Source organism: Oncorhynchus masou, unplaced genomic scaffold (genome assembly GCF_036934945.1).
Source record: "Oncorhynchus masou masou isolate Uvic2021 unplaced genomic scaffold, UVic_Omas_1.1 unplaced_scaffold_799, whole genome shotgun sequence".
Taxonomy (NCBI): Eukaryota; Metazoa; Chordata; class Actinopteri; order Salmoniformes; family Salmonidae; genus Oncorhynchus; species Oncorhynchus masou.
This window is the reverse complement of record NW_027014464.1, coordinates 167,916-180,000: the sequence shown is the minus strand read 5'-3', so window position 1 is coordinate 180,000 and position 12,085 is coordinate 167,916. Positions and strand designations below refer to the sequence as shown.

The 12,085-nt window shown below is 42.6% G+C and overlaps 1 protein-coding gene and 1 pseudogene across 2 annotated transcripts in view; one reads left to right on the top strand and one right to left on the bottom strand.

Moving 5' to 3' along the window:
• Positions 1–433, bottom strand: part of LOC135537496 (NTPase KAP family P-loop domain-containing protein 1-like) — a 20,270-nt pseudogene extending 19,837 nt beyond the window's left edge.
• The window catches only part of LOC135537492 (zinc finger protein 239-like), a 70,837-nt gene that overhangs the window by 54,891 nt on the left and 3,861 nt on the right, over positions 1–12,085 (top strand). Inside the window, exons 1-2 of one of the 2 annotated variants that reach the window (XM_064963638.1) lie at positions 10,446–10,834; positions 11,054–11,302. In XM_064963638.1, the coding sequence (XP_064819710.1) occupies positions 11,200–11,302 (103 nt within the window). In that variant the 5' untranslated portion in view covers positions 10,446–10,834; positions 11,054–11,199. Of the gene's footprint in view, positions 1–10,445; positions 10,835–11,053; positions 11,303–12,085 lie in introns of those variants that run through there. The other variant, XM_064963637.1, reaches the window with a different exon arrangement.

Genomic DNA, 12,085 nt, shown 5'->3' with positions numbered 1-12,085 from the left:
CAGTGAGTTACTATACATCCAGTGAGTTACTGTGTTACTATACATGCAGTGAGTTACTGAGTTACTATCCATCCAATAGGCTATTTGTAGTGTACATGCAGTTAGTAGGACTTGCCAGGATAAAGTGGGTGTATCCAGGATAAGGTGGGTGTGTCCAGGATTACTGAGTGTATACATAAGGTTGGGTGTGTCTATAGGATAAGGTGGGTGTGTTCTTTATAAGAGTTACTATACATAGTGAGTTACTGACCATGAGCAACCACTTAGACTTCAGTAGTTATCTGAGGTACAGTACAATGTTCCTGTATCCAATCAAAACCGATCCAATGAAACAGAGGTCTTACCTTTCAGTTGGACGTCTCAGAACCCACTCCTCCTCCTAGTTACACGGATCAGGAACAGGATCAATAGATGTTGTCTTGTTGTGACTGAGAGAGAGATCCACAGAGAGAGAATGCTATACCCACCTCTACAATGGCTAAGGTGTGGTGAACTTTACACCCCTAGCCCAGGGCCTGCCTGGCTAACTTCCTGCCCGCTGTACAGCTTTACAATGCAGATATCAGCTGAAAGCTAATTATTCACTAGATCATTTCTGCTTTTGTCTATAGGGCTCCCTCTCCCTCTCTATTTGGTCTGTAGGTAGGGCTCTCTCTCTCTAATCGGTCTGTCTGTAGGTCTCTCTCTATTCCGTCTGTCTGTAGGGCTCTCTCTCTCTCTCTCTATGTGGTCTGTCTGTAGAGCTCTCTCTCTCTATTGGATCTGTCTGTAGGGCTCTCTCTATTCCCTCTGTCTGTAGGGCTCTCTCGTTCTCTATTTGGTCTGTCTGTAGGGCTCTCTCTCTATTGGATCTGTCTGTAGGGCTCTCTCTCTCTCTATTTGGTCTGTCTGTAGGTCTCTCTCTCTCTATTCCGTCTGTCTGTAGGGCTCTCTCTCTCTATTCCCTCTGTCTGTAGGGCTCTCTCTCTCTCTCTATTTGGTCTGTCTGTAGGGCTCTCTCTCTCTTTCTCTATTGGATCTGTCTGTAGGGCTCTCTCTCTATTTGGTCTGTCTGTAGGGCTCTCTCTCTCTATTTGGTCTGTCTGTAGGGCTCTCTCTCTCTATTTTGTCTGTCTGTAGGGCTCTCTCTCTCTCTCTATTCCCTCTGTCTGTAGGGCTCTCTCTCTCTATTCGGTCTGTCTGTAGGGCTCTCTCTCTCTCTCTATTCAGTCTGTCTGTAGGGCTCTCTCTCTCTGTCTCTCTATTCGGTCTGTCTGTAGGGCTCTCTGTCTCTCTATTCGGTCTGTCTGTAGGGCTCTCTCTCTCTTTCTATTCAGTCTGTCTGTAGGGCTCTCTCTCTCTCTCTCTCTATTCGGTCTGTCTGTAGGGCTCTCTCTCTCTCTCTATTCCCTCTCTCTGTAGGGCTCTCTCTCTCTCTCTCTATTCCCTCTGTCTGTAGGGCTCTCTCTCTCTCTATTCTCTATTCAGTCTGTCTGTAGGGCTCTCTCTCTCTCTATTCGGTCTGTCTGTAGGGCTCTCTGTCTCTCTATTCTGGTCTGTCTGTATTCTGTCCTGGTCTGTCTGTAGGGCTCTCTGTCTCTCTATTTGGTCTGTCTGTCTGTAGGGGCTCTCTGTCTCTCTATTCCCGGTCTGTCTGTAGGGCTCTCTGTCTCTCTCTCTCTATTCAGTCTGTCTGTAGGGCTCTCTCTCTCTTTCTATTCAGTCTGTCTGTAGGGCTCTCTCTCTCTCTCTCTCTATTCGGTCTCTCTGTAGGGCTCAATTAGCTTGACTACGAGTCTCTTTAGCTAACAATCCACTCCTTGCCACTCCTTGTCATTGCCAAAGAGACTGGCCTTTCTTAACATTTTTTTCTTTGAAACAGCCCCCTGTAATTATTATTTTTTTCTTTCATTCAGTTGAGTCTGTGAAGGAAGCCTGGCGTGAAGATATTTCAACATCATGTCCAGACAATAAAAGGCTACAATGATCACCCGTGCCTGGTAGCCAAATGTATAGGTGTCCCCATAGGTGTAATATTTAAATGGAGGACATGTGATCCTAATCATTGTTTTGAGCCTCCCCTGTAGCCATCCCTCCTAATGAACAGACTCCACTTCCTGCTGCTGTGAGCTGCAGAGGACAGTGTAGTTGCACTTGATACTGTATGTGTTTATGGATGAGAAAGGTGAACTTGCCCATTTCCAGAAATGAGCTCAGCGGGGAATGGGGATTCCCTGCTTTGTGATCTGTTTCCTACGTCAACAGCCAGGGTTTCATTGAATAGGCCGAGGCACTACACTTTTAACAAATTTCAAATGTAATTAAACCGACGCATTTGCTAGTTTTCAACTTCAATTCACAGGAACGTAACGTGATTAAGACAAAAAAAACATAGTTTAAATGAACTAAAATGGTGTTTTTGGTTTATGTCAGTTTGATTGTTTTTTATGCTATAAATTGCTTTTTGTTTCGTTTTAAATGCTATAAATTGCTTTTTGTTTATTGTTATAAGTGATTAAATTTACTGGAAAATGTGGTCTTTTGCAATTCTGAGTAATTAAGGATATACACTTTATTCAGTACTACTGCAGTTGCTGAATAATTCCGATAGATGGCAGCATAAGGCCACAAATGAAATGTTCTCCCTGGATACACCACTCCCCTCACAGGAGGACTGTTTCTCCCTGGATACACCACTCCCCTCACAGGAGGACTGTTTCTCCCTGGATACACCACTCCCCTCACAGGAGGACTGTTTCTCCCTGGATTCTCACAAGAGGACTGTTTCTCCCTGGATACACCACTCCCCTCACAGGAGGACTGTTTCTCCCTGGATACACCACTCCCCTCACAGGAGGACTGTTTCTCCCTGGAAACACCACTCCCCTCACAGGAGGACTGTTTCTCCCTGGATACACCACTCCCCTCACAGGAGGACTGTTTCTCCCTGGATACACCACTCCCCTCACAGGAGGACTGTTTCTCCCTGGATACACCACTCCCCTCACAGGGGGACTGTTTCTCCCTGGATACACCACTCCCCTCACAGGAGGACTGTTTCTCCCTGGATACACCACTCCCCTCACAGGAGGACTGTTTCTCCCTGGATACACCACTCCCCTCACAGGAGGACTGTTTCTCCCTGGAAACACCACTCCCCTCACAGGAGGACTGTTTCTCCCTGGATACACCACTCCCCTCACAGGAGGACTGTTTCTCCCTGGAAACACCACTCCCCTCACAGGAGGACTGTTTCTCCCTGGACTCCCCTCACAGGATGACTGTTTCTCCCTGGATACACCACTCCCCTCACAGGAGGACTGTTTCTCCCTGGATACACCACTCCCCTCACAGGAGGACTGTTTCTCCCTGGAAACACCACTCCCCTCACAGGAGGACTGTTTCTCCCTGGATACACCACTCCCCTCACAGGAGGACTGTTTCTCCCTGGATACACCACTCCCCTCACAGGAGGACTGTTTCTCCCTGGATACACCACTCCCCTCACAGGAGGACTGTTTCTCCCTGGATACACCACTCCCCTCACAGGAGGACTGTTTCTCCCTGGATACACCACTCCCCTCACAGGAGGACTGTTTCTCCCTGGATACACCACTCCCCTCACAGGAGGACTGTTTCTCCCTGGATACACCACTCCCCTCACAGGACGACTGTTTCTCCCTGGATACACCACTCCCCTCACAGGAGGACTGTTTCTCCCTGGATACACCACTCCCCTCACAGGAGGACTGTTTCTCCCTGGACTCCCCTCACAGGAGGACTGTTTCTCCCTGGATACACCACTCCCCTCACAGGAGGACTGTTTCTCCCTGGATACACCACTCCCCTCACAGGAGGACTGTTTCTCCCTGGATACACCACTCCCCTCACAGGAGGACTGTTTCTCCCTGGATACACCACTCCCCTCACAGGAGGACTGTTTCTCCCTGGATACACCACTCCCCTCACAGGAGGACTGTTTCTCCCTGGATACACCACTCCCCTCACAGGAGGACTGTTTCTCCCTGGATACACCACTCCCCTCACAGGAGGACTGTTTCTCCCTGGATACACCACTCCCCTCACATGAAAAATCCTGCGTCATACAAAAATATTGTTTTGACTCTGGCTTACATGTCGCCTGAATTCACTGCATACGAATTGTGTATTAAATTCACTGCATACGAATTGTGTATTAAATTCACTGTAGGCTAGCATACGAATTGTGTATTAAATTCACTGTAGACTAGCATACGAATTGTGTATTAAATTCACTGTAGGCTAGCACTGCGTATTAAATTCACTGTAGGCTAGCATACGAATTGTGTATTAAATTCAGTGTAGACTAGCATACGAATTGTGTATTAAATTCACTGTAGGCTAGCATACGAATTGCGTATTAAATTCACTGTAGGCTAGCATACGAATTGTGTATTAAATTCAGTGTAGACTAGCATACGAATTGTGTATTAAATTCACTGTAGACTAGCATACGAATTGTGTATTAAATTCACTGTAGACTAGCATACGAATTGTGTATTAAATTCACTGTAGGCTAGCATACGAATTGCGTATTAAATTCACTGTAGGCTAGCATACGAATTGTGTATTAAATTCAGTGTAGACTAGCATACGAATTGTGTATTAAATTCACTGTAGGCTAGCATACGAATTGCGTATTAAATTCACTGTAGGCTAGCATACGAATTGTGTATTAAATTCAGTGTAGACTAGCATACGAATTGTGTATTAAATTCACTGTAGGCTAGCATACAAATTGTGTATTAAATTCACTGTAGGCTAGCATACAAATTGTGTATTAAATTCACTGTAGGCTAGCATACAAATTGTGTATTAATAGCCCAGGCCTTTTCTTTTACAGTCTTGTCTCATCGCTTCAACTCCCGTACGGACTCGGGAAGGTCGAGAGCCGTGTGTCCCCCGAAACACGACCCGACCAAGCCGCACTGCTTCTTGGCACCAATGTGTCGGAGGAGACACCACACACCCGGTGACTGTGTCAGCATGCACTGCACCCGGCCCGCCACAGGAGTCGCTGGTGCGCAATGGGACAAGGACATCCCTCCCCTAACCCGGACGACGCTGGGACAATTGTGTGCTGCCCCATGGTTCTTCCGGTCGTGGCCAGCTGGATTCGAACCCAGAATCTCTAATGGCACAGCTAGCACTGTGATGCAGTGCCTTAGACCACTGCACCACTCAGGAGGCCAACTTACACAACTCTGTCTTCACTATTCCCTTCCTGAGCAATTCTCTATATTATATTATATTATAGCCGAGCCCAATGTGTCCCAGAAGTAGCAATATAGTTTGGTCTCTTACTTTGAACAATACATATTTGAGGAAAGAAGCACCTTTCTTGCTGGATATATACGATGTTCACAATGAATGACGAGAGCTTCTCTGATGGGCTCACATTGGCTGTGCCCAATGTTGCTGTTTATAATGAAATCTATTACGTCAGAATGCCCAATGTTAGAATGAAGAATTAAGGAACGTTTTCCTGTCAGTCTAATTTGCATAAATATTGTGATTGGATGATAGCGGCGAGGGTTATTTAATCAGGATCAAATTCTCTGATCTCCTTGAGCTCATTATTGAGAAAATGTTCATATTTGAAGAGTGATGAAAGGCTAGTCTTTTAGTAAATGACAAGGAGTGGCTAGGAATGTGGAATGTTAGCCTGGGTATAAGTCTCTTTAGCTATGGTTCAATGACTCTCACCAGGAAGTGAGGTAGCAGTAGAACTTTAAGAACCGTTGCCTTGGATACATCTATCATTACCTGATTCTAGATTCCATTTCAGACCTCAGCTCCCTCCCCCTCCCTAGATCCCGCCTCCTCAGGGGGAACTGAAAGGAATACATGAAAGACCTGGGTGAAAGCAACATGGCGGAGGTTCCACACACCACAGGCTATTGATTGGTGTTTCCACCCATCCTGTCCTTTCAGATCCTTGAACTGATAGAAGAGGGCGGGGCTAAGGGGCATGGAGGGGAGGGGGCTGCAGTTTAAAGTTCCTGAATACTTGATCTACTGATGGTATGTCTGCTATGACAACGGGCTGTTCAGACTGTACTCGGGCCTGTACTGACAGGTGTGGCTGTAGCTGTAGGGTTGCTTGAAGCCACAAGTTCCTCCACAGAGCAAGACTGATGACAGAACACTGTGGATATACAGTACCAGTCAAACGTTTCAGAACACTGTGGATATACAGTACCAGTCAAACGTTTCAGAACACTGTGGATATACAGTACCAGTCAAACGTTTCAGAACACTGTGGATATACAGTACCAGTCAAACGTTTCAGAACACTGTGGATATACAGTACCAGTCAAACGTTTCAGAACACTGTGGATATACAGTACCAGTCAAACGTTTCAGAACACTGTGGATATACAGTACCAGTCAAACGTTTCAGAACACTGTGGATATACAGTACCAGTCAAACGTTTCAGAACACTGTGGATATACAGTACCAGTCAAATTTCAGAACACTGTGGATATACAGTACCAGTCAAACGTTTCAGAACACTGTGGATATACAGTACCAGTCAAACGTTTCAGAACACTGTGGATATACAGTACCAGTCAAACGTTTCAGAACACTGTGGATATACAGTACCAGTCAAACGTTTCAGAACACTGTGGATATACAGTACCAGTCAAACGTTTCAGAACACTGTGGATATACAGTACCAGTCAAACGTTTCAGAACACTGTGGATATACAGTACCAGTCAAACGTTTCAGAACACTGTGGATATACAGTACCAGTCAAACGTTTCAGAACACTTACTCCTTCAAGGGTTTTTATTTATTTTTTTACTATTTTCTACATTGTAGGATAATAGTGAAGGCATCAAAACGATGAAATAACACACATGGAATCATGAAGTAACGAAAAAAGTGTTAAACAAATATATTTTAGATTCTTTAAAGTAGCCACCCTTTGCCTTGATGACAGCTTTGCACACTCTTGGAATTATCTCAACCAGCTTCATGAGGAAGTCATCTGGAATGCATTTCAATTAACAGGTGTGCCTTGTTAAAAGTTAATTTGTGGAATTTCTTTCCTTCTTAATGCATTTGAGCCAATCAGTTGTGTTGTAACAAGGTAGGGATGGTATACAGAAGATAGCCCTATTTGGTAAAAGACCAAGTCAATATTATGGTAACAACAGCTCAAATAAGCAAAGAGAAACGACTGACCTTCATTTCTTTAAGACATAAAGGGCAGTCAAGAACTTCTAAAGTTTCTTCAAGTGCAGTGGGAAAATCCATCAAGTGCTATGACAAAACTGGCTCTCATGAGGACAGCCACAGGAAAGGAAGACCTTTGGTCTGATGAGTCCAAATTTCAGATTTTTGCTTCCAGCCGCTGCCTCTTTGTGAGACGCAGAGTAGGTGAACGGATGATCTCCGTGGTTTCCACTGTGAAGCATGGAGGAGGTGGTGTGCTGGTGACACTGTCTGGGATTTATTTAGAATTCAAGGCACACTTAACTAGCATGGCTACCACAGCAAGGGATATTTGACCAAGAAGGAGGATGGTGGAGTGCTGCATCAGATGACCTGGCTTCCACAATCACCCGACCTCAACCCAATTGAGATGGTTTGTGATAACAGAGTGAAGGAAAAGCACCCAACAAGTGCTCACCATATGTGGGAACTCATTCAAGTCTGTTGGAAAATCATTCCTCATGAAGCTGGTTGAGAGAATGCCAAGAGTGAGCAAAGCTGTCCTCAAGGCAGAAGGTGGCTACTTTGAAGAATCTAAAATCTATGTTGATTTGTTTAACACTTTTTTGATTACTGCATGTGTTATTTCATAGTTATGATGTCTTCACTATTATTCTACAAAGTACTATATAGTTAAAAAATAAAAATACATATTTTTTGAATGAGTAGGTGTGTCCAAACTGTTGACTGGTACTGTATATATGTATACATGTAACCGGTGCTGTGCTGCACCGCTGTAGCTCTGCGTTGTGTGTGGTTGATTGACACTATAGACGTGGACTTTGGAGATCCGGTAGTTTTAATTAATCAGAACTCACTCTCTGCATCCTGCATCCTGCATCCAAAAGGAAATAAAACATTTGTAGAGCCACATTATGTTCTGCGAATCGTCACCTCTTTCTCTCATAGTGCATCAACATGATTTTCGAATACAAACCTTAGTACAGCCTCTCCTTATTATGGATCAACACATGACATATATTACATAGATAAAACCACATGCCTGCATCCAAAAGGAAATGAAACCTTTGTAGAGCACATCTGTTCTGAGAATCGTCACCTCTTTCTACAACAGATGCACAATAGGAGGGTCTGGGATCATTCGAGGAGCTGGCCATCGTTCACACATACAATAGCCTGCTATTAACCACATGTTGAATTCAGAATGTTGATATCATCCTAAAAAGTACAATTACAAGTGCATCTTAACAATACCATCCACTTATGAGTAACCTCTAAATATACATCATTATTCATGAACGAAACACAATGTGATTATGACTTTGTGCTTAAAAGAATCAAACGTTTTTGAAGACGACAGAAAAGGCGCGCCAACCTCACAGTGCATCCAAATGATCTGTGCACGAGCACGCAGGGCAAAACGTAAACACCCACTCCCCTTCTCCCAGTATGCAGGCATGCGTAATAACAGATCAACACGACATATTAACATATGAACCTGGTGAAATTCACATAGTCCTTTAACAACTGTTATATACACAAATATATATATTATACACTACATTAAATAAATATTTATACTTTGTACATTTTGAATGCATAGCAGGACAGAAAAAAATGGTCCAATTCACGCACTTATCATGAGAAAATCCCTGGTCATCCCTATTGCCTCTGATCTGGCGGGCTCACTAAACACAAATGTTTCGTTTGTAAATCATGTCTGAGTGTTAGAGCATGCCCCTGGCTATCCGTAAATGTATAAAAACAAGAAAATGGTGCAGTCTGGTTTGTTTAATATATGGAATTTGAAATGATTTATACTTAAGTACATTTTATCAAATACATTTACTTTTGATACTTAAGTATATTTAAAATCAAACACTTTTAGACTTTAACTCAAGCAGTATTTTACTGTGTGACTTCCCCTTGAGAAAAGTTCTATTAAGGTATCTTTACTTTTACTCAAGATTCACAATTGGGCACTTTTTCCACCACTTGGGCCAGTAACCGAAAGGTTGCTGGATCGAATCCCGAGCTGACAAGGTAAAAATCTCTCTCTCCGCCCCTGAACAAGGCAGTTAACCCACTGTTCCCCCGTAGGCCGTCAGTGTAAATAAGAATTCGTTCTTATTAAACTGACTTGCCTAGTTAAATAAAGGTTAAATAAAAATAAATAAATACAAATTATTAAATTTGTATTTAAAATCACTTGGAGCTGATTTCCTGGTGTTTTATGTTTATTTGTTTTGCTCATTAAAACTTGGGGGGGCAAATAAAACCACCCGTGGGCCGCCAGTTGGGGAAACGTGGTTTATACTTATAGTCCAGTTGGGGTGGTACTGCAACACATTGACCAACCGCTATTAAACCCCACCAAACAAGGACAAGTCCTGTTGCGCTGCGCACCATTTTCTTGGAGTCGGCGAACAGGAAGTTCCGGGCAGGCGTCAACCATAATGATAGCGTCAGAACTGTTCTCTGAAGACGATAGCTTTTATGTCCGTTTCAAATGTATTACTAAAAGGCATGTCATTGCACGTTTAAATTTTATAATATCGAAAGAGCATGTCAGGTCAGAAATCCGTCAAGTTATTATCGCGTTTGTTAATAAGGGTTTTATGACGTGTTATTGTTGTGCTAAACCGAGTGAAGAACGTGCTAAAAAATATATTGTTAGTCATATAACGTTAGTTACCTAGCTGACGTTAGACTTTATGGTTAATTTACATGATTTCGTCAATGTAATTTCATAAATAATCAATTGATTTGAGATTTCTGAGTTCGTTTGACATGTTTATTATTCTGATTATTTCCATATGTTTATGAGCTGGTAAAATGGCGGCGCCTCTCGGTCTGAGTCAATAGACTTGCAGGCTGTGCGGCTGCACCAGAGAGACAGTTTCAGGGTTGTTTTACTGTTTAGAAGCAGAATGTCATGTTCATCTGATTTCTACATGTCACCGTAACAATATTCAGACACATTCAGTTGTTTCTATATTTATCTATAGTTGTTACTATGGTGTGAATGGGGAAATACAATCGTTTTTTTGTGGGTGAAATAAGTAGAAAATAGTGCATCAAACAAACTGCAACCTTGTATTAAACGTTTATTTATGTGAATTTAGGTAGTCTACTATATATTAACTGCACTTAGGGAGTGAACATTGTTTACAATAAGGTCCTCTGAAAGGAAAATAGATGGCCATCTCTTCAACAAAATCTATATTGAACTTAACCCCCCCACCTGAATGCTTTTGGACATTGTCTTCAATAAAAGAGGCCCAGTGTGTGGAGGAACAGTATATTTTTTGGGGGACGAGGCCTAATCAACAAAAAAAATCACAGCACAGCCATTGGTTATACAGCATTAAACACGTTTGGGATTAACACTTGTGGGTTGGAATAACCTTTCCCGGTATTTACACCATCCCAGCAACTATCATAGAAATACAGTATAACTTTGCTCTGTGCTTCCTCCCAGCATGCACTTGGTATTCTGTAGGCTATGGATCATTTGATTAACATCACACTAAATAGCCTATAGTCCCACTTGATATTGTGCTTCCAGCAGAGAATCAGAGATGAGGGGAGGCATCATAAATTGAAAAAACATAACCCTAATTTTCCTCTAGGTAACCATTTTGTACATTTAGATCCATCTCTTACTTTGTGTAATTTAAAGTGTGAACTTTCTGTCTAATGTGGATTAATGTTTTGTTCTCAATGTTTAACTACCTGATCTGTTGAAATGAGATGATTGAACAAGAAAAATACATTTTTAGAGAATATAGAAAGCGCCAGAACTGTCAAGAAAATAACTTTTGTGTCTGTTTGTCTTTTTATTACTACAGGCTGACTCAGATTAAGTCTGAGGCCGGTAACATCAACAGTGAGGACAAACCCAGCCTGCCTCTCTCCTTCCACACTGAGTACAAACCTACAGTCACTGGGTCCTGATTGTGACAGTGGAGCCCAGTTTGCTCTGCAGGATCCAGAGATGGCATCAGTGAAGCTGGAAGACTGCAGTCAAACACTGGAGCTGAATGTCAACATTAAAGATGAAGAAGAGGAGGAGAAGATTGGGACAACTGTTAGTCATGGTAAGAGCTGGTTCTATCTATAAGTTATCTTCATATATTAGGTCTCCATAAATTATGACCAGTCTATTGCTAGGTTGAATTCTGTATTTCTGACATCACACATCCCTGAACAACTGGGTTATCTGGAGTGATCAGAGAGGAGACTAAAGAAGTGGAGTAGACAAACTGACAGTGTTTTAAAGTTCTATGAAATGAGTCTGTGTCGTTACTAATCCTTGTGATAGTGAGTGGAGGATGATATGAAATGTAGTCTTGTGATAGTGAGTGGAGGATGATATGAAATGTGTAGTTACTAACCCTTGTGATAGTGAGTGGAGGATGATATGAAATTAGTCTGTGTAGTTACTAACCCTTGTGATAGTGAGTGGAGGATGATATGAAATGAGTCTGTGTAGTTACTAACCCTTGTGATAGTGAGTGGAGGATGATATGAAATGAGTCTGTAGTTACTAACCCTTGTGATAGTGATGGAGGATGATATGAAATGATTCTGGTTACTAACCCTTGTGATAGTATGGAGGATGATATGAAATGATTATGTAGTGACTAACCCTTGTGATAGTGAGTGGAGGATGATATGAAATGATTATGTAGTTACTAACCCTTGTGATAGTGAGTGGAGGATGATGATCTGTATTACTAACCCTTGTGAAGTGAGTCTGAAATGAGTCTGTAGTTACTAACCCTTGTGATAGTGAGTGGAGGATGATATGAAATGAGTCTGTAGTTACTAACCCTTGTGATAGTGAGTAGAGGATGATATGAAATGATTATGTAGTTACT